Below are 20,686 nucleotides of genomic sequence, written 5' to 3'. Positions count from 1 at the left end.
TGAAGAAGGCTGGACACGACGTTCTTATCCTGGAACGGGTCCATGAGATCGCAGAAGTAGGTGCCGGCATACAAGTCGCTCCTAACGCTGCGCGGATCCTAGGGCGGTTGGGCCTCCTAAGCCAAGTTATGGAGAAAGCGAACGTATTGAACAAGAATTCCCTGCGTCGATACGCAAACAATGAGGAACTGGGAACTGCCCCTTTGATGCCCCAGGTATGATTTTTTTCTCATTTTTCCAATGAGATGACACTGTCTGATCAAATCTTAGATTGGCAAGAAATACCATGCCCCTCTGGCAGTCATCCACCGAGGAGATTTACAACGTATTCTTCTAGACGGCGTTCGGGCCGCAGGCATCGAATTGCGCACCAACTCCCGGGTAATCCGAGCAGCTGATGACTTTGAGGCCAACGTCCAGCTCGAATCAGGGGAGTGGATATCTGGGGATGTAGTGGTTGCTGCGGATGGAATCAAATCTGAACTTCGTCACCAGATTGCATCCCATCACGGAGTGACTGACACCTGCCAGCCCACCGGTGATGCGGCATACCGCATTATGATCCCGAAGGACAAAATGCAAGGCGATCAACGCGCCTTGGATCTTTTGAACAACAATGTTGGTATGCGCTGGATGGGGCCAGGAGGGCACATCATGGCATACCCTATCAAGAACAACACCGTTTACAATATGGTGCTGCTGCACCCTCAGAAGCAGGGTGCTTCAAATGAGGAGAGTTGGACTAATAAAGGAGATAAGCAAGAGATGATCGAATTTTACCGTAACTGGGATGACTTAGTGCAAAGTCTCTTGAGCTACGTCCCGGAAGGTGATGTCATGGAGTGGACCTTGAACTCACACTTCCCTCTACCCTCGTGGGTTGAAAATAAGTGTGTCTTGATGGGTGATGCTTGTCACCCAATGCTACCATATGTGGCTCAGGGAGCTGCGCAGGCAATTGAGGATGCCGGTGTCCTTACGTGCGCTCTGTCCCTGACCAGTTCAGTCCCTACAGCATTAGCAGTGTACGAGTCAGTACGAAAAGAACGTGCGGAGCGTATCCAGAAAAGTGCCGCGGTGACGAGGAAAGCGCTGCATCTACCCGATGGGGAGGAGCAGCGAAAACGAGACGAAGCCATCCGAGGAACGGGCAAGAACCCTGATCTATGGGCTGATCCTAGTTGGCAGGACTTTATGTGGGGTACGTATTACGCTATTATTGGTCAGAGCTCACATGGACTGACCATTATAGGGACGGATGTTATGAAGGATACGATCGAAAATTGGGACGACATAGTTGCGCACAGCCATGGCTATCATCCACATGCGGTGCAGGCAGTAGGATACTGAATCATATGGACTGTTTCAAACTTCTCAGCTGCAGCTACATTGATTTTCATTTGCATCAAACATGTGTCATATTAAAGTCAGTCTACTCGTATGTAGCATAATAAACTCTTTTATTGCATTTTTCCCCGGTCATACTCGCCGATCATCTGGGTCGGGAGGTTCTACATTCTCATTGGGCTCCAAGCTAAGCATCGTCACTGCATCGGTCATCAGGCGAGTTTCCGATACCCATCCTTCATCGGACATGGAATACGATTTCCCTTCCGCCTAACTATTAAATTGTGTCAGAAAAGTGTGTTCTTACATCACCAGCTTGCTCGAGGTTACAGCATTTATTTGCTTGCTCATTTGATGCATTATAGTTGGATGACCACCTGCCAAGCCATACACCGCTTGGTAAGCACACGTTGGGTCAAATATTCGCTGCATCAGCTAGTTCTAGAAATTACACTCATTCTATGATATACATCAGGCTGACCATTGGTCTATTGTAGAACTAGAGTGTACCGTATTTTTTGGAATCGACAGTACTGTTCCGCATGTAACGTGGTCTTACATCAACTTAAGTTACGTGACGCACCTACTCAACAATCTCTTTCTCTTTGAATCTTGTTTCTTAAAGAATGATCCGTGTTTTGGCCAACGAGAGAACAACATTGAAGGAACGATGAGATTGGCCTCGGTACTTCTGTGATACAAGCTTTGAATTGCAGCAATCGGGACCGAGTCTCGGCAGATCACGACGACTGGTCAAGCCGGTTGTGGGGCCCGAGGCTCCGAGAAGTCAATATCTATATCATAGAATCTTCAGTCTGAGCCATCCGGATCCGGCTCCTTGAAGTGTACAGATCGATGCGCCACAAAAACTCGATTTTCCACAAAACAAGAATACTACCAAGGGCTTAAAATATATAAAGTATGATGGTTTCCCTACTTTTGAATTCTGAATATCACACCGATCGAAGTCGAAGATTATAGCTTGCTTTGTTTTCTCTTTCTCCTTAAATCACCCAGCGGCAGCCCAAGCTCCAAAAATGCCCGTCCTTCCCTCTCTTGAAGGCTCTACCTTCGATGCCGACATTCGAGATCGCCACTTGATCTACGACTACGCAGCACAGGACGCCCAGGGTAACCCTGAAAAATGGCGATACGAAATGTGGTTCTACAACGAAGATCGCATTGTCTACGCTATCCACGGAGGTCCAATGGCGGGCCGAAAAAACTTTCAGTCGGCTACCTACCAATGCATTCGCCCTGGAGAGTTATGGCAATGTAACTGGCTCGAGGAGACCGGCACGATCTGTTCGCTCGTTTACGACATCCCCAACAAACGGATCTCAACTCTACTTGGGTTCTCCAAGGGCCATTGGACCCAGAGCGAAGAAGCGCACGGAGACAAGCGCAACCCACAAGATCTTGCGCGCTGGAGGGAATTGGCGAAGGTGGGTGCGACACAGGCCGATCGGGTACTTTTGAGCGAGCAGGCGGATATTTTGGAGGATTTCAGGGGGCCTGGTGATTTAGAACCGATCCGCATGGAGTGGCCGACATTATGAGATCTGTTCGGATTGTTTCTCGATGCCAAGGACTGAGAAGCTTTCATTCTTTGTATCTCTTAGTCGACTGCCTTCCAACAGTACGTCGGCTGTTTCTTTTTTTGGGGTAATCTTATGATCACGGGGTAATGCAAGCTTCGATGTATAATAAACAGAAAGGTGTTCGTCTTAGCTCGCATCTTCCATCCAAGGAGCTATTGCCATAATTGTACAAATTTTCGAGCGAACAAGTCTTCTCATCGCTTTGAACAGTCATGCATCATTTTGGCACGTACCACAGCGGACCGTCCATGAAGCACTGTAAAAGTTCTGTATCTACCATTAACATAGTAACCCAATTGACCTCCCAGTCCACACTGGTGTTAAGTTCATGGTTTATCTATCGGATTTGCCTGGCTCGCCACGCTATAGCGGCTTATTAATTATCCCAAACCCAGGCTCGTACATGTTCAACTGTTGAAGGAAAGTAATTGGCTAACTTTATTTAGGAGTTCGCTAGTGCGCTTACTAGCTTAAATATTCTCTAAAAGAGCATGTACGCCGCGAGTATTGCTGATCGAAGACTCTAGAAGATTATAAATGAAAGAGATAAGTATTGTTTGTATGATATTTATATAGCAGCGTTATTAGTATCCTTTAGTATGCTCACCTAAGTGTTTACAGATATAGGTTAAGTTCCTAGGAATTCTAGCTAGGTATTTTGTGTAATAGGATCTGACTAGGCGCACGGTAGGCTCCTAGGAATAAAGCGTAGTCCAAAGAGCTATAAATGTCCTACGGACATTGATAAGAAGTGGAGGATACGCACTATGAGTGACCTACACAGGGTTCTCTAGAACACGGAGGCTCCTTTTGTTTACTTTCCCGCGCGACGTCTTCTAGAGTCAAGGTTTTCCCGGCTTACGCGTAAGCGAACTTATACTTGGTAATTCGGATATCTAATGAAAACTATACGATCCTAAATGAATAAAAACAGGTGTTGAATTCAGTGTGTATTATGTTGCTGATTGTTGAATTCCCGACCAGACAAAAAGCCTAACGTATGGGTCTCTAGGGATCTTTATTGGTTTTCTCAACATATGTTATCAGACCCGTTAAATCCACGGATCCGCTCTATTATCATTATTCACAAGATGTGTGACATCTCTAAATTGGGGCGTTATTCCACAGTAGGTACTAGGGCGATCTTCCTCAGCTCTACGGGGGCCCCTCACTAGTGCTGACTGTTTTCTATTCTTATCCAAGCGTCTTATTCGTACATGTGTATATGTATACTTTGCATTATGTACAATATTGTGTGGAATCGATTGTATCATGCCTGGTTTTTCGGCCTTCGACGCCCTTGCGACACTACATGAAGGGATCATCCATGCAGAAGGCATTGAAACAGGGCACAATGCGTCAAAAATATTTCAACCGACAGCCCTGTGACGCGAGACACGTTAGAGAATGCAAACATCTAAATAATAATTAATTGTACGGAGCACTCTCGCGATCTATAATGTAAGTCGTGTTCTAACAATTGTCCGCTTTCGCTTTCAGAATCTCGTTAACCTTTACGCCCCCAACGTATATAGCGTCATTACCCACTAACGACCATGGTGGCGGATTATTGCTAGGCTATTGACTATAATATAATGATCTGAAACGATTCCTTCGGCGATCCCTCACATCTGCGCTGGCATTCCATTCGCGGATTGCCCCTGTGGCACGTCCCACTTTCCCCAAGGTGGATCGGCATTCTGCATCGCGACTTTCTGAAAAATTTAGCTTGACCATATATGGATCACTCTCGTCCTTCAATTCTACCATCGAGCCATGTAGCCGCGACGACATCACACCATGGCTTTTTATCTCGTCATTTTTTGCTGCGTTTTTGCTGCCCTGGGGTCATTCCTTTTCGGCTATGACTCCGGTGTGATTTCTTCTAGTATTGAGCAAGATGCCTTTCTGCGCCGATTCGGGTCCCCGGACGTGTCTGATGCCGCTGCTGGTGGAATCATCTCTTCTTATACCGGTGAGAGCCTAACTCGTCGGACCTTAGTGCGATCGGGATCTAATATTGGTGATCAGGAGGCGCGATCGTAGGGTCGGTCCTCGCCCCGTACATTTCTGACCACTATGGCCGCCGAATGGTGATATTTCTCGGCGGGCTTCTTGCCACCCTTGGTGCTGCCCTTCAAGGAGGTGCAGTTACTATCGCAATGCTTATCGCGGGTCGGTTCATCGCGGGGTTGGCAATTGGCCAAATGTCTGCCACTATTCCTGTCTACTGCGTATGTCCATGGCTGATCCCTCTGCGGAAACTGTATCTGACGTGAGCTTAGAGCGAGGTTGCTCCGCCACAAATTAGAGGCATGCTGGCGAGTATGCAGCAGTGGATGATTGGCTTGGGAATCATGGTTGCTGTAAGTAATGACCGGATCATCCTTGGTCCCAAACTGACAATATTAGCAATGGACGGGATACGGGTGCTCCCTCCGCGGTGGAACTTTCTCCTGGCGCTTCCCACTCTCTTTCCAAGTCGTCCCAGCTCTCATCCTCACCTGCGGCGTCTGGTTCCTCCCCGAATCACCGCGCTGGCTCATCGAAAAGGGGAGAGAAGCTGAAGGTCGATCCGTTCTCGCCCGCCTCCACCTCAACCGAAGCGCAACAAACAGCCAGCTCCTCGAAGGCGAACTCTGCCAAATACACGATAGTCTAGCATACGAAAACCAATCCACAGCACGATCCTGGCGCCAGATCCTCCAATCACCAAGCTGGCGACGCAGACTCCTTCTAGCCTGCGGCCTGCAGGCATTCACGCAGTGCTCCGGCACGAACGTAATCCAAAACTACGGCCCACGTATCTACAAATCCCTTGGTCTATCGACGTCCACCTCGCTGATGATAATCGGCGTCTGGGGTGCGCTAGCGGTCTTCTGGAACACGCTTTTCATGTTTTTCATCGACAAAGTCGGGCGCCGCAAACTACTCATCCCGTCACTGCTCGGCATGGGAGCTGCTATGTGCGTCGAGGCCACGCTCGCCCGGTACATTAATTTCGACGATCCACACGCCAACCCGGCTGCGCTGCGCGCTGCCATTGCGATGTTTTTCGTCTTCTCGCTTTTCTTCACGGCTCTCGGCATGATCTCCTGGATCTACCAGTCTGAGATCTTCCCGACGCCTATTCGCGCGCGCGGCTCGTCGGTGGCAACGGCCACAAACTGGAGCCTCAACCTGATATTTGCGCAGTGCTCGCCCATTGCTCTTACAAGTATCGGGTACAAGTATTTCTATTGCTTTGTGGCCTTCAATTGGGTTGGTATGGTTCTTGTTTGGGTCTTTTACCCGGAGACCGCGGGTCGTTCTCTTGAGGAGGTTGAGGAAGTCTTCACTGGCCAATTGATGGGAGAGCAGGAACCCTCTTCTGTCGCCGAGACTAATGTCATCGGTACTCCACGCTCACAAATTCGACGAAAGGGGCTACATCCATTGTCTATGCATCCTACTTACGATACTGCTAGTATCGAGAGTGGCCATAGTGTGTCTGAAAAGGGCATTCACGTCAAAGAGATTTGAGTCATATTATATAGGATTTTACGAAAGGATGACAATGACATCAATCTGAAAGAACTCATGAACAAAGTGCCTATTGTTTCTCCATCTATAGTGCGCTCGACCAGGAATTTTTAAGGTACACTGGTGTTCCTTGGGTCCTAATTCGAATCTCGAGAACGACTTGAATGGGAATCAAAGCACCCAGTCGACAACCGTATCTCCGATCTATTGTCAGGCTGTATCATCACACTCCCGGGGTCAATCAAACGAACCGACCGCTGTCCACCTTCGCACCTTTATTTTTCGACTCTATCGACAAGATCTACGAAAATGACGACCATCTAGATACCGCTGGATCTCAGGTCTTTGAGAACAGAGAGAAGCGGGACTACAGACTGGAGCTCGACAAGTTGCACCTGACCATTCGTCTGCAAGTCTACAATCAAATGAACAAATTTATGAGTTATATCTCATCGGATAAACTATCAATTAGGTCTATCTGAGAGGCCTCACGGGACACCGTTAGCATTACTACTCCTTTCTGTCCCATTCTTACTTTCACGCGTGGAAGTCGATACTTCAGCCCATCTAGGTGCACTGCGCAACTGTGCTCCGATCAAAGCCTTTACAGCTGTCTCCAGTGCTGGAGCACTGTATCACTTTCGCTAATGACAAAGCATGGGTTTATAGGGCAGCTTCAACATAAACGACTGGTTCGGTGACAAGTTGCCTTGACAGGGCCATGGGCTGTTCTCAAGGTGCATATTTGGTTATTCGCTTGACAGGTCTGATTCTGAAAACCAAGTCAATCAAAGTAGCCAAATCACGTAGCTTGCCTATTACATGACTTACACCTCCCACCGGACCCTGGGCTAGCACGATGCCGGCCTCGAGGGCCATGAGTGTTAGAAGGCTCTTGATAAAATGCATATCGGCGGAGATAGTGTCTTTGATTTGGTCATATAGCTGGAATGAAAAATGAGTGCTTAGCCTGTCAGGACGATCGAGATCAAGCTTTATATACTGCGCGGCCGACGATATCCTTTACTTCAACCACCCTGGAAGCGTGATACCATCATTCGCCGGAACTATGGGGCGTCCAAAATAGAAAGAATTAAACTGGGGTTTCTTCAGACTCGTGGGCTTAGAGGAAACGTTGGCCTCGTGTCAGATGTGTGGGACGCCTTCTTTCGTGTTACGTTCCATATCCTAAGACCCAAAACCCCAGGACTACAGCGCATTTCGGCATGACCAGACAATATCTCGAAGGCCCTCCACAATTTTCGAACCCAGGGGGTATACTTATGTTATTGTCTTTCTGGCGTAACAACATGCAGCTACAGGGGCCAATGTTTGTTAATCAATCCTTAGAAGACCTGCTGTTGTCAATGCGAAGAAGTGAAAGATTTGAGAAGATGGACACCTGTTACAATATGCAATGTGAGATACCAAAGATGTACCATATCGTTGTTGTAAAGAGATGGCTTGAAGCTAAGCATAGATTGCCTCTAGTTCCATACGCATTGGTGTATAGATGCCCGAGATGGAAGTCTGTCTAGCTGTGATCTATCTAAGTCCGATTGCTCGATTTAGCCCACGCATTTGTCCCTTGCCATCAGCCAAAGCTGACACTCCAAGTATCTACATGATTCATATCCTCGTTGATGTCAACTCTAAAAGAGACGTGGCTGCAGTAGACTGTATATTTTCTTTTTCAAGCCTCCACACATGCATGTAGGGTTGGATGAGGTCACCAAACTCTATCCAAGAGGCATTCAGATAGGTTTCAGCAAGTGTTTGCATTTATCTTTGCATTTAAACATTTGAGAGATGCCTTTTCACAACATTCATCAAGACTAGCGCTATATAAGCGCATAACTCTGTCGGAAGGGATTAGGAGACCCACATAGACACTTCCAACGTCCTCAACTTTTACCTTTGACACGGACAGAGATGGCCCTTTACAACGCCAGATCTTGCACATATTCTTCTTCAATCGTGTACGAGCCTTGAGAGAGAAGCCAATTGCAGCATCCGCGAGCATCCGCCCGGTCGCAGAAGCTTCATCCTGTACATTACAGCCATCTACAATCACCCAATGGCATCCATTCCGAAGCTTTCCACGGTCATTACCTGGGCTTTGTATTTCATCCCGGTATACCTCTTCATCGTTGACCCCTTACTACGCGGTTTCTTCCCGAGCCTGCTCCCAGATTCTCCAAAAAACAACGCCGATCTCTTCGATGAGAGCGGCGCCCCAGGACCGGGCATCAACCTCACCGACGACAGCTTCATCAGCCCTGAAGATGGGATTCCCTTCAACTGCCCCGATGCAGAGGGGTACCGAGTGCATTTACTGTCCCGCACACCGTTGATCATGTACATTGAGAACTTCGTGTCGGAGAATGAAGCAAACCATATACTAGAAATGAGGTAAGCCAAGCTCCGTCCTGAGACCGGCGGCATGGCGGTCTACCCACCAGAACTAGGCTAACGTGATCTAAATCTGCAGTGTGGAAAAATACACGCCCTCAATAGTCTACGACGGGCAGACCGAACGCATTGACCCGACAAAACGTCTCTCCGACCGTGCCCTCCTCCCTCGTGACGACACAGTGCGCTGCCTGGAAGACCGCGCGCGTGCCTTTCAAGGCTGGCGCCCGAACCTCTACATCGAGCGCATGTGGGCCCAGCGCTACAATGCCTCCGGTCACTACCGGCACCACTATGACTGGGCGGGTTCGCTGGCGAGAGGTGGAGACCGACTGAGCACGTTTATGGTGTATCTCGAGGCGGACTGTGAGGGCGGCGGGACGAACTTCCCCCGGTTGAAGATGCCGGCTGGGAAGGGATGGTGTCGGTTTTTGGAATGCGAGCAACAAGAAGAAGGTATCACCTTCAAGCCTATCAAGGGCAATGCGGTATTTTGGGAGAATCTTCGGCCTGATGGGACGGGGTATCCGGAGACGTGGCACGCTGCGTTCCCTGTTACGAAGGGGACTAAGGTTGGATTGAATATTTGGAGCTGGTACCAGCCTAAATGGAAGAATCGTTAAAGGGACCCGTTCAGGGTCCGGCGGTAGCACGTGGATGATTTGGGTTTGGGCCAAGCCATCTCCGACTCTCAAGTCTATTTTTCTCTCTTAAGGGAAGGGCTGGAATGTCAGGCCCTGATGAACCTACGTCAGGGACAATATGACTTGTTTGACCAGGTTTGGACCAGGAAGAGGGAAAGACTAGACTAGACTAGACCGTTAGACTAGAGATTGTGACATTGAGGCTTACATTAGTTAGATTACTCCACTTGTATCTCAAGGCTGGAAAACAATACGAAACCAACCGACTCATGCATAACCGCCGGCGAAAAGAAACCAGGCAGCTGCATTAATCAAACGATTCATCATTCATAAAGGGATAGTAGCGAGGGGGTACCAAGACCCCAAGACTTCGACTCTTGGTGTTCGGAGCGGGAATTATTGGCAAGAGGAATCACTTGGCTGCCAAGAGGCAGTGCCCCATGGGACATTTCCTTTGCTTGGCGAATTGGCGCCACTTCGAACGTCTCCAGTGGTTAACCTATTCGGTTTGGATTTTAAAAACTTGAAGGCTGTGCCTCGGATTGAATAATTATGTATTCCCGTATTCATGTGTTTCATGTGTGTACAATATTGCACACGAGCAAAGTAAATTTAGCTAAATTTAGAGGTAAATTACATTAATTTACCGTATCGTGTTTGCCTAATCGGAGGACTATGCATCCGTGCCTTAGTTCAGCACATCAGGACTGTATTATTATGAAGTAAATTAATTTAGTAGGTTACTTGAATAGCTTCTCTATAATTTTTTTTACATACTGTGTCTACTATGTGCTATAGTTGTGCAAGGATATCTATTCTCTACTCTACACTACTACGTGTTAGCCTTGGAATGCGAAATCACAATAACCCCTCGATCCTTTTGGTCCACCAGTAATAAGCCATGGCGCCAACGCCTCTCGGGTCTTGGAGGGTCCGCACCAACTCTTGGCCCCGGTCTTGTCGTTCTGCTTGTCCCTTTCTTGGTCACACTCCGCTCGGCTTAGCAAAGCGGCTTTTTCTGGGCAAAGGCTCGGCTCCTTTTCCTCTTCTGCGGAGAAACCCCCCCCCCATTTTCTCTTTCTCTCATTTTCCCCTTTATCTCTCCTCCAAATTTGCCTATATAGAACCTGTGGTGTTCCCAATATTTTAGCATAGTTATCGGATATCTGGTTGCTTTGATCTCCTCCTTTTGTTTGAATCCCCGTGTCTGGGCAGTCCGCCAACACCAGATCAATTTCTTGGCATCATGACGGAAAACAACATTACCCCTTCGACAGCCCAGCCTGCGACCTTGCCTACAACTGTCGCCGAGCAGCCCATTCAAGCAACCGCCACCCCGACCGCCTCAGTTACTGCAACTGCCGTCGCCGCCACCGCTGCAGTCAACAGCCCCTCCATGAACGGGGGTGGTGAACAGCTGCCTTGTCAATGGGTTGGATGCACTGAAAAGTCTCCTACTGCTGAAGCACTCTATGTAAGATCATCGCAATCGGTCTGGCACCTCAAAACTAGCCACTAACCTCCTACATAGGAACATGTCTGCGAACGCCACGTTGGACGTAAGAGCACTAACAACCTCAACCTCACTTGCCAATGGGGTACCTGCAACACCACAACCGTAAAGCGGGATCACATCACCTCACACATCCGTGTGCATGTACCTCTCAAGCCTCACAAGTGTGATTTCTGTGGCAAGGCGTTCAAGCGCCCCCAGGATTTGAAGAAGCATGTCAAGACCCATGCCGACGACTCCGAGATTCGGTCCCCCGAACCGGGTATGAAGCACCCTGATATGATGTTCCCTCAAAACCCCAAGGGGTATGCTGCTGCCACTCATTACTTTGAGAGCCCAATCAATGGTGTCAATGGTCAATACGCACACGCTGCCCCCCAATACTATCAACCACACCCTCCCCCTCAGGCTGCGAACCCCCATTCCTATGGCAACGTGTACTACGCCCTGAGCCAGGGTCAAGATGGCAACCATGCCTACGACCGCAAGCGTGGATATGACGCGTTGAACGAATTCTTTGGCGACCTCAAGCGCCGCCAGTTCGACCCCAACTCCTACGCCGCGGTCGGCCAGCGCCTCCTCGGCCTGCAGGCTCTCCAGCTCCCCATTCTGAATGGTCCTGTCCCTGAGTACCAGCAAATGCCCGCCTCTGTCGCGATCGGCGGCGGCGGCGGTTACAGCCCTGGTGGCTCCCAGGCCCCTGGATACCACCTTCCTCCCATGTCTAACGTTCGCACCAAGAACGATTTGATCAACATCGATCAATTCCTCGAACAGATGCAAAACACCATCTACGAGAGTGATGAGAACGTGGCTGCCGCTGGCGTCGCCCAGCCTGGCGCTCACTACGTACACGCTGGCATGAACTATCGCGCCACTAACTCTCCTCCCACTCAGCTCCCGCCAAGCCACGTCACCGCAACCACCTCCGCCCCCATGATGGCCGCCCAGGCTCACTCTCCCTCCGTCGGCACTCCTGCTCTGACCCCGCCTTCCAGCGCCCAGTCATACACCTCGCAACGCTCCCCCATCTCCATGCACCACGCCCACCGCGTCTCGCCTCCCCACGAGAGCGGCGCAGGCATGTACCCCCGTCTGCCGTCGGCCACTGTCGCCGACAGCATGGGCGCAGGCTACCCAACTGCCTCAGGTGCCGCCCCGCCATCGACTCTGAGCGGCGCGTATGACCACGACGACCGCCGCCGCTACACTGGTGGTACCCTGCAACGCGCTCGGCCGGCCGAGCGATCTGCTACCGAGGACCGCATGGACATCTCCCAAGACAGCAAGGATGATGGCGAGCGCACCCCCACCAAGGACCGTTCTGCTATGCACATTTCGGAGAGTCTGATTGATCCCGCTCTGTCTGGCTCACCGGATCCCGACCTGGAGGCTGCCCAGCGCACCGCTCAAGCTGCTACTGAGGTCGCCGAGCGAGATGTTAATGTGGCCTGGGTTGAGAAGGTCCGTCTGCTTGAGAACCTTCGCCGCTTAGTTTCTGAGCTTTTGGAAGCTGGTAGCAACCAGGGTGAAGCACAGAGCAGTTCGGCATCTCCCACACCGGGCCTCGATGCCATGGAAGGAATTCAAACTGCTTCGCGGGCCACTTCCGAACAACCCAGAGAGGAGGCCAAGGCCGAAAGTGCTGTCTTCTACCCTACATTACGTGGACTGGATGAGGATGGAGACTCTAAAATGCCTGGCGATGATGTGTAAATACACTTCCTTTTTTCGTCTTTTTTGATTAACGCCGTGACGACTTTTCCTTCTCTACTCCCCTTCCAAAGCTTTCGAACCAGTTCTATTTCTTTTTAAATCCGCACAATTCTTGTTTCTGGTTGTATGATTAGGGCTCAACAGTTCAAATTTACTATTTATTTACGGAAGTTGTTTGCAGTACCTCTGTAGATCTGTAATTTTGTAGACACAAGTTTGCAATGTTACGTGAGATCCACTTCAGGTCTTTTGTTGGATCGATTGGATCGACATGTCAAACCCGAAAGGGGGCAAAGGCAACATTCCCAAAGCTAAACTGCATCCGGGGGAGTGATGCAAACGGGTCAGATCTCATTGATCTCCATCTGGGGAATTCTACGGAAGATATTGCTAACTATGGATACATAGGTGGCTTAAGGTGGCTTTGATATTGGACAATATTTAGTTATAGAAGAATTGACAATTCAGACATAGAGGCATTAATTATGAGTATCTACATTACATGGAACAGTGTAAAAAGATAATAAATGTCCTATGTTCACTTCATGAAATATCGAGTAGAAGTATCATCACAATCCCACCTTAACTCTGCAATCGGAAGCATCTCCAATCCCACGCTGAGCACGTAATGGCAGTATTGGTATTTCCGTCACATCTCCGCCTATCGGTGAACTTCCCTTGTATGCATACGCCGTTATGACCAAACTCCACTGTTTATGGTTATCCTACACAACTTTTTTTGATTTATTTTCTTCATGTACACTTTGTTTTTCCCTCTTTCTCTTTTCTATTCTCTTTTCTACCCTCTCTCGTTGCTCTCTGTATTGGGTTGTGTTGTTGCAATTGAAAATTGAACTTTCCACGCGCCAAGGCGAGGAAGGCGGTCACCCCAAAACAGACGCCATATCGCGCGTGTTGATCGGCCTAGGGATTATCGATAATAACATCCAGCCACACAATATACCAACTTCACTTCGGCGGGTTTTGGGATTTTTGGAGGGAACCCTTGGACCATTGGATTTGTTTACTCTTGAAGGGTCTCTTTGATTACTTCGTGTTTTTTTCTTCCTTTTTTCCGCGGTGGCAAACCCACTCAATCTGTTGGCTGGCTCTGACGCTTTTCGTTCTCTGGTTCTACCTCTGAGCGGTCTTCCGATTTTGGGGCGCTGAAATCCGGATCCAGACTTGACTTTGTTTTTTTTCTCTCCCTCTGTTTTCTTTTTCGCCTTCAGACTTGCCTCATCTTATTATTTCGTTGCCCCGCGGTTTGTTTGTGGAGTACTTCGAATCGAACTTCATTGCCTGCGCAACCAAAAAAATAATTGTGACTCCGACGGCGATCATTCCATACTGGAGGAAAGTGACTGCCACAAGATATGCCACTCACCAACCGCCGCCGCGCGCGGCGCAAGGAAATTCAACTGCAGGAAACGTCCGATGCAGAGGCACCGGATTCATCGCCCAGCCGGCCCTCCGCAAAGAAGCGCAAGGTGAGTCAAATCGGTACTCTGAGACGAGATCTAATGCGCAAAAAACAATGAGCTAAGACCCGGTTTCTTCTTATCTGCAGGTTGATCGGCGCAACTCGCCTTCACGAAATGTCAAACATGAGTCCGGCGACGAGGCCGAGGACTCAGCAGGCGATCACGAACCAGCTACCAATCAAGATTTAGTCGATCTCGTCATCTCATACTTGAATACACCACGCGAAGAATTGCGCGTCTCCCGCGATCACTCCAACACTAAGACCGAAAACACACAGCGCATCCAGGCCTACGCCAAGATCGCCGGCCGCAACTGGACCTATTACGTCAAAACATTGCATGTCAACATTGGCCGCGAACCGGATCGTGAACCAAGAGCTACCGAACAGTCTAGCCCCGTGACAATTGCCGCTCGTGCGTTACCAGATGTCCATGTCGACTTGGGCCCCAGTAAATTCGTATCGAGACTGCATGCGGAGATCTTCTACGACGGCGAAGAAACACCCGCTTGGCACATTCGCGTCAATGGTCGAAACGGCGTCCGCTTGAACAACAACATTGTGAAGCGCGGTACCGATGCGATTTTATCATGTGGCGACATCATCGAGGTGGCCAACACCCAGATGATGTTTGTGACGCCCGGCGACGAGGCCAACATCCAGCCGAGCTTCATCGAGCGCGCCCAGCGCATTGCCAGTGGCCAAGAGCAAGACCCGGCTTTGGTCTCCTGGGACTCATCCCAACATGCCCATCCTCCTCAGCCGTCACAGGCCAGCGAGGCGGCGCGGCCCTCTTCATCCGGCGGTCCTTCGTTGGCACCTGCTCCACAGTTCCTCAAGCGACAGGTGACACCCCCGCCACGATCGCCTGATACAGTCGGGCAGCGCACAGCGAAACAGTCCCCGCTTTACAACCGAGGGATGATGATGGAGAGTACAGAGGAGATCGACTACAGCAAGGATGCCGCCAAAGACTTGAAACCGCCTTACAGCTATGCGACTCTCATTGCCCAGGCGATTTTCTCCAGCGAAGAGGAGAAACTCACCCTGAACAGCATTTATAATTGGATCATGGACAAATACGCTTTTTATCGCCATTCGCAAAGCGGCTGGCAAAACTCCATCCGACACAATCTGTCGTTGAACAAGGCGTTCCAAAAGGTTCCCCGGCGCACCGACGAACCTGGTAAGGGTATGAAGTGGCAGATTGCGGCAGAGTATCGGGAGGAGTACCGCAAGAAGCAGACCCGAAAGGGCGGCACCCAGTCTTCTGCTCCGTCGTCTCCTGCGACAAAGGAGCCTCCTTCATCAGCCGCGCGTGGGGCTCACGTTAGCAAGCTGGACACTTCATTCTCAGCCACATCGAAGAAGTCACCACCTGTATCGTCGCCTGGATTCAGCTCATTCCCCGTTGCCCCAGTGGAAGCATACACCCCGGAGCGCGGTTCCCGACTTGGACGTGGAGTAGGTTCCGACCATCCATTACGACACATGAACCCGCGCGACTACGATGAACCTTCACCACTCCCCGCACGCACCCACAATCACAGTTCTAGCGTGTCCACGCAGGTCCAAAACAGCAGCAACAACCTTGCCCGCGCGTACGGAATGTCCGACAACATCGCCAATTCGCCACCGGTCCTCTCATCATCTTACTATAATGAAGAGCCCTCTTCGATGATCACCCCCGCCCCACAACGCCAACAGCCCCGTCTCCCACCCCCAAGTACAGCGCAGATCCCTTCTAAATTCATGCCCATGAGCTCGCCCGCGCAGTTCTGGAAATTCGCTGATATCGGAAGTACGCCTGCCCGCCCACCACCGGACATGAGTCCGCTCAAGGGCGAGGTCGAAGACCGTATCATCGGCGGCTTCCCGAGCAGCAGTCCGCCCCCACCGAATCTCGTCAGTCCCAGTAAACCCGGGACGTCGAATGGACTAGGCTCGGGTCGCACTTTGCCGCCCATCAAGACGGACCCCGGGGATCTGGCTAATGATTCCCATGGGCGCAAGGAGGAGCGTCTGGAGGAAGAGGAGGAAGACGGTTCGGGCTTTGACCTTGCTAGGTATGTTTCTCGGGTTTATCGGTGTTCTTCTCTTCACGGTTACTAATGTTCAGCAGGGGATTCCAACCTATAGGCTCGTACCATCGTCAACTAAGCAACGCTGCCCGCGCAACGGCTACTTAGTTGGCAGAGTGTCTATGTACAACATGTCCACTTTCCAAAATGTTGATTGTTGATGTATGTGTTTACTGCTTGCTTATGCTTCCGCATTACGAATGGTGTTGGTGGCTTTGATCATTTTTATCGTTTTTCAGGTTTTCTCTCTCTTGGCCAAGAACGGAGTTTGAATATGTTTTTTGTTGTTATTTCTTTTCGGTGGACATTGGCGTTTTATTGCTTTTTGTCTTGCGTCATGGATAGATGGCTTTGTATGTACGGCTTCGAGCCAGATGTATGATATCACATACAATATTTTTACTTGCAAAACTCGATCAAGTACCGTAACGACCATTCCATATTTATATTTAAGGTCGCTGGAAAGCTCCAGTCTATTTAATCTAACGTACTATTCTAGATACACTATTTTTTCTACACAACAATCCCAAAGAGCAAAAAAAACAACTCACACAAGCTCAGGCCAGAACTTCTCCTCCAACCACACAATCTGCCTCCACCACTCCAAACACCTTCCACGCATGATCTCCGACTCCTCAGCCCCCTTAATTTGCCCAGCCATCTCATCCAAAACATCCCCAATCTGATTAACAAAGCCCTCGAACTCAACACTCGACCAATTATCGATAAACTTCCCCCTCAACGCACCCCCATCCGCATCCCCACTATAATCCCCGCCCCCATTTTTATTCCCATTCTCCCGCATACACCGCGCCGCATACCTCCAAGACCGAAGGTAACAAACCTCCGTAGCCCAAAGCACCGCCATCCCCTCCATCACCGAAACCCCCGTACTCCCGGCAGACATAAACATATCAATATACGCCCTAGTAGTCCGCGAAGCACAGAAGAAGAGCGTCCCGCTGCGCTCAAGACCAGTCTGTATGCCGCCGCGCACCGCTTCCGGCGCAGGCGTGCGCGCCCGACTAGCAGCAAACGCATCGTCGCTGACAGGCTGTGTATTGAACTCGGAGGGGACACACATGTCGCTGCCGGAGGGCATCTGACACTCGCCCTGGGAGACGCAGAGGGCGTGGCCGGTTGTGTTTTCTGTGCTCATGGGGCCGGCAATGTCCGTGTTGCCGCCTGTGAAGCCCGGGCAGCTGCCTGAGCCGCTGGTGGAGATGCCGGAGGAGGTGGTGATGTAGGAGCCGTTTCCGCAGGAGGTGAGGGCGCAGGCGCCTTCTTCTGCGGTAATGGCTGTTAGGTCTAGGGCATGGTCTTCAGCTGTTTTTTCGAAGAAGGCGAGTTCTGTGCGGATGTTGACGAGGGCGTCGATGAGGACGTTTATGGCCTTTTGTTCGCTTGTTGGCTGTTTTACGGCTGTTGAGGAATTTTGGGCTGGGAGACGGATTTTAGCTAGCAGGAGGCCGATGTAGCGGATGTACGACTGGGCGTAGAGACGGTCTTGAGAGAGCCATTGGCTTAGGAGAGGTTTGGGGAGGGTTCCGCGGCCTGCGGCGGCGAGGAATGGGTGGGTTGTTGCGCGGGTTAGCGCGTCTGGGGTGCTTGCTAGCAGGTAGGCTGTGAGGGGGCCTTGGGTTGTCATTTTGGGCAATTGGGCGATTGAGTTGAGAAGATCGGAGGTTGCGATATAAAACTCAAAGTAGGTGGGATGTGGGGGCGACAGTGGGATGAAGATGGTATGTCGTCAGAACCACAGCTTACTTTCTGTTCTATTTGTATATTTGTACTTATGGATTGAACCGTCAGTTTACATAGTTGGCAGAGATATTCATTCTCAACTAAACTAGGTCTAATCATACACGTCCCCTTTTTTTGTATTTTCACCTTTCATCTCCGCAAAGTTTGTTTCGACCGCAGATCCTATGGTCAACCCTCAAATTCTGGTCTTCGCCACAACCGTTGAGTTTCAAATTGATCCCACATCACTGGCATTAGTCGGACTTCCAAATTCAGGCTCTCGGGCTCCCAGAAGACTTGACCAGTGCTCAAGTCTCTAATTGGGAAGAGGCAATGGGATTGCGCTTCCATCTGGGTTCCGTTCGTAAGCACCCGGCTTCTCGCCAGCCACCTGAAGCATCAAAGTAACAAGAGCCTCCAAGGTATGATACGCGTCATTCCCCGCATTATGCAAGTGTCGTCCCACGAGTTGCAGTTTCTTCAACAGATTAGCGAGTCCTGGAGGCTGAGATTCCTCGGCATAAACTCGGTACAGTTGCGCCACATCGACAACCTCCTTGATGATGGGAGTGCTTGGGAACGGAAGAGACATGTCCAATTCGCGGAAAGTCTTGCAGCCTTTGCGCTGAAGAATCATGATGTCACTTTGGAGATTCAGGCCGACTAGAATCACCGTGCGCTTCTCTCCGGTGGACTTCAGTGGCGGGACTTTGAAGAATGCATCGTCTACGGCCTTTGCAATTTCCGCATTTGGGATAAACTCGCTCTTGCCATAGTCGAAATTACCGGGACAACCTTGTAGGTATTTCGTATTGACATAGTGCCGGTGCTCTTCGACGCGCAGATGGCGGGATTGAATTTTCGAGAGCCACATGTGGCCGAAATCGCCGGGAACCACATCTTGCAAGTTGTACATATCCAGAGTTGAGATCCCAACCTCTGTCAGGACACCATAGTCCTCCATCCACTCCACATCAACGCTGATGAAGATGGGCATATCATGAAACTTGAATTTTGCGGGGGTTAAGACATCAACAGGATCCAGTTGGCCACTGGTGAAAGAGGGCTGCTCAACGTTTTGTTTCAGCGCAGGTCGTAGCCCAAAACAGGCTTGCATACGACCCAGACACTGCTCTAATTTCTTCTTGGCAGCATCACGCTTTGCCTGCTTTGCCTTCTTCTGCGCAGCTCTGTCAGCCTTGACTGTGGCAACAGACGCTTTGATCTTTTCTTCAAACGCCTTGAAAACTGTAGGATCGACCTCCTTCAACGCATTTTCCCAGATTTCCGTGGACTTTGGAATAGCATCTATCAACTTGTTCTTCTGCCAAACAGTTTGGCTTTGGCCGATGAATTCGGGCCGGGGCAATCGGTCGTTGTCGAATTCGAGCACAAGCCCTTGCTTTCCTTGGCCCATGAGGGTCAAATTGATCCTCAGAGCTGAGTTGATCTCGTCCAGCAGTGCCTGAGCATGCACAGTGGGGATAAGAAGGAATGGCTTTTCATCAATTGACTTTGGAATGGGCAGAAAATAGCTGCAAAAGGTATTAGACATCTACTTCTGTCACAAATGCATAGCACATACAGATCCCAAGTTCGAGACCAGAATTTGTCACCGTCGTAGAATCGCTCGGAGACATTCTTGGACAAGTCACCCGAGCAATAATTGATGGCAAAACGAGCCATGGTCACAGCGGGAGTAAACATCGTGGGAATCGTGGGAGGGCGACATATATCTGGAAGTGGAAGAACAAGCTCCTTGGGAACAACAGGGCCGCTATCGTCCGAGGGCGTGGTCGACAACGGGCTCATCTCCGGGATAGTGCAACTGGGGGACCTAACATACTGATCGAGTTCGGTCAAATATCTGTCGCCTTCGACTGGGATGCCAATCACAAGGGTACGAATGTAGGAAAGTTGAAATTGTTCGTTGACAGGAATTGCGACGGGGGTAACGGGGTCGAAATCAAATTCACTTACTCCTTGCTCAGCTTGAATAGATGGAACAGGGGTGCTTCCTGGTTGGGCTCTGCGGGGATGGGCCTGGTGGTTCAAACGAGTATCAACATCCATGGATTGCATGTCTCCAGAGTAGAGCATGTTGAGACGCTCTTGAGGATCCATTAGGAGATGCAAAGGTTGAAATAGGTCTGAGATGTTTAGGTGAATATGGAAGAAAATAAGAAAAACAAGAAGAAGAAGAAAAAGAAGAAGAGGAAGAAGAGGAAGAAATTCAGGAAGCAAAACAACGAAAAAGACGCGACGAGAGGCTTTGTATAAAGTTCTAAATTGGGAAGGAACGGGGTCCAACTGTGGCGTTTCTCCCAGTGTTATCAGGTGTACTTTCTGTATGCACATGTCCTGCCTAGTACTCTCTAGTATAATCTAATGATGTTTCACTAAATTTTACATATATGTACATACGTATTACAATGAAAGATCTCTGCGTATCTCTATATCTCTACTCTCTCAGATTACATGTCTCCAACGGTTGTCACTTAGGTAATGAATTATGATCTGTCTCATTTCATAAGATTACTTTTACCTAGATATTGACTCAAATAGATTATTGTTCAAGTCAAATCAAATGGAATATGTATACGACTATATACAATACTGTACAC

At 49.8% G+C, this 20,686-nt stretch overlaps 8 protein-coding genes across 8 annotated transcripts; 6 read left to right on the top strand and 2 right to left on the bottom strand.

Annotated features, from left to right (window-relative positions):
• Window positions 1-128: 128 nt before the first annotated feature.
• N7529_008707 (FAD/NAD(P)-binding domain-containing protein) lies at window positions 129-1,350 on the top strand (the record flags this gene model as incomplete). Its single annotated transcript, XM_057244234.1, has 3 exons — window positions 129-215; window positions 271-1,201; window positions 1,253-1,350. 3 exons carry the CDS (start codon window positions 129-131, stop codon window positions 1,348-1,350), a joined length of 1,116 nt encoding a protein of 371 aa, XP_057095772.1.
• Window positions 1,351-2,384: 1,034 nt separating this feature from the next.
• N7529_008706 (uncharacterized protein) lies at window positions 2,385-2,906 on the top strand (the record flags this gene model as incomplete). Its single annotated transcript, XM_057244233.1, has 1 exon — window positions 2,385-2,906. The coding sequence occupies one exon, from the start codon at window positions 2,385-2,387 to the stop codon at window positions 2,904-2,906; it is 522 nt and encodes a 173-aa protein (XP_057095771.1).
• Window positions 2,907-4,748: 1,842 nt separating this feature from the next.
• N7529_008705 (sugar porter family MFS transporter) lies at window positions 4,749-6,470 on the top strand (the record flags this gene model as incomplete). The annotated part of the gene is made up of 4 exons (XM_057244232.1): window positions 4,749-4,923; window positions 4,980-5,182; window positions 5,234-5,314; window positions 5,361-6,470. The coding sequence occupies 4 exons, from the start codon at window positions 4,749-4,751 to the stop codon at window positions 6,468-6,470; spliced, it is 1,569 nt and encodes a 522-aa protein (XP_057095770.1).
• Window positions 6,471-8,547: 2,077 nt separating this feature from the next.
• On the top strand, window positions 8,548-9,505 carry N7529_008704 (oxidoreductase, 2OG-Fe(II) oxygenase family; the record flags this gene model as incomplete). Its single annotated transcript, XM_057244231.1, has 2 exons — window positions 8,548-8,882; window positions 8,962-9,505. The coding sequence occupies 2 exons, from the start codon at window positions 8,548-8,550 to the stop codon at window positions 9,503-9,505; spliced, it is 879 nt and encodes a 292-aa protein (XP_057095769.1).
• A 1,267-nt stretch (window positions 9,506-10,772) lies between these two features.
• pacC (putative C2H2 transcription factor PacC) lies at window positions 10,773-12,755 on the top strand (the record flags this gene model as incomplete). The annotated part of the gene is made up of 2 exons (XM_057244230.1): window positions 10,773-11,000; window positions 11,058-12,755. The coding sequence occupies 2 exons, from the start codon at window positions 10,773-10,775 to the stop codon at window positions 12,753-12,755; spliced, it is 1,926 nt and encodes a 641-aa protein (XP_057095768.1).
• A 1,376-nt stretch (window positions 12,756-14,131) lies between these two features.
• Window positions 14,132-16,427, top strand: N7529_008702 (putative forkhead transcription factor Fkh1/2; the record flags this gene model as incomplete). Its single annotated transcript, XM_057244229.1, has 3 exons — window positions 14,132-14,245; window positions 14,326-16,304; window positions 16,361-16,427. The coding sequence occupies 3 exons, from the start codon at window positions 14,132-14,134 to the stop codon at window positions 16,425-16,427; spliced, it is 2,160 nt and encodes a 719-aa protein (XP_057095767.1).
• A 439-nt stretch (window positions 16,428-16,866) lies between these two features.
• N7529_008701 (putative transcription regulator PAB1642) lies at window positions 16,867-17,967 on the bottom strand (the record flags this gene model as incomplete). The annotated part of the gene is made up of 1 exon (XM_057244228.1): window positions 16,867-17,967. One exon carries the CDS (start codon window positions 17,965-17,967, stop codon window positions 16,867-16,869), a length of 1,101 nt encoding a protein of 366 aa, XP_057095766.1.
• Window positions 17,968-18,378: 411 nt separating this feature from the next.
• Window positions 18,379-20,186, bottom strand: N7529_008700 (uncharacterized protein; the record flags this gene model as incomplete). The annotated part of the gene is made up of 2 exons (XM_057244227.1): window positions 18,379-19,597; window positions 19,648-20,186. 2 exons carry the CDS (start codon window positions 20,184-20,186, stop codon window positions 18,379-18,381), a joined length of 1,758 nt encoding a protein of 585 aa, XP_057095765.1.
• Window positions 20,187-20,686: the final 500 nt, after the last annotated feature.

This window comes from Penicillium soppii, assembly GCF_028829465.1.
Source record: "Penicillium soppii strain IBT 18220 chromosome Unknown utg000006l, whole genome shotgun sequence".
Classification (NCBI taxonomy): domain Eukaryota; kingdom Fungi; phylum Ascomycota; class Eurotiomycetes; order Eurotiales; family Aspergillaceae; genus Penicillium; species Penicillium soppii.
Note: the sequence above shows the minus strand (reverse complement) of the source record. Positions and strands in the feature narration are given on the sequence as shown.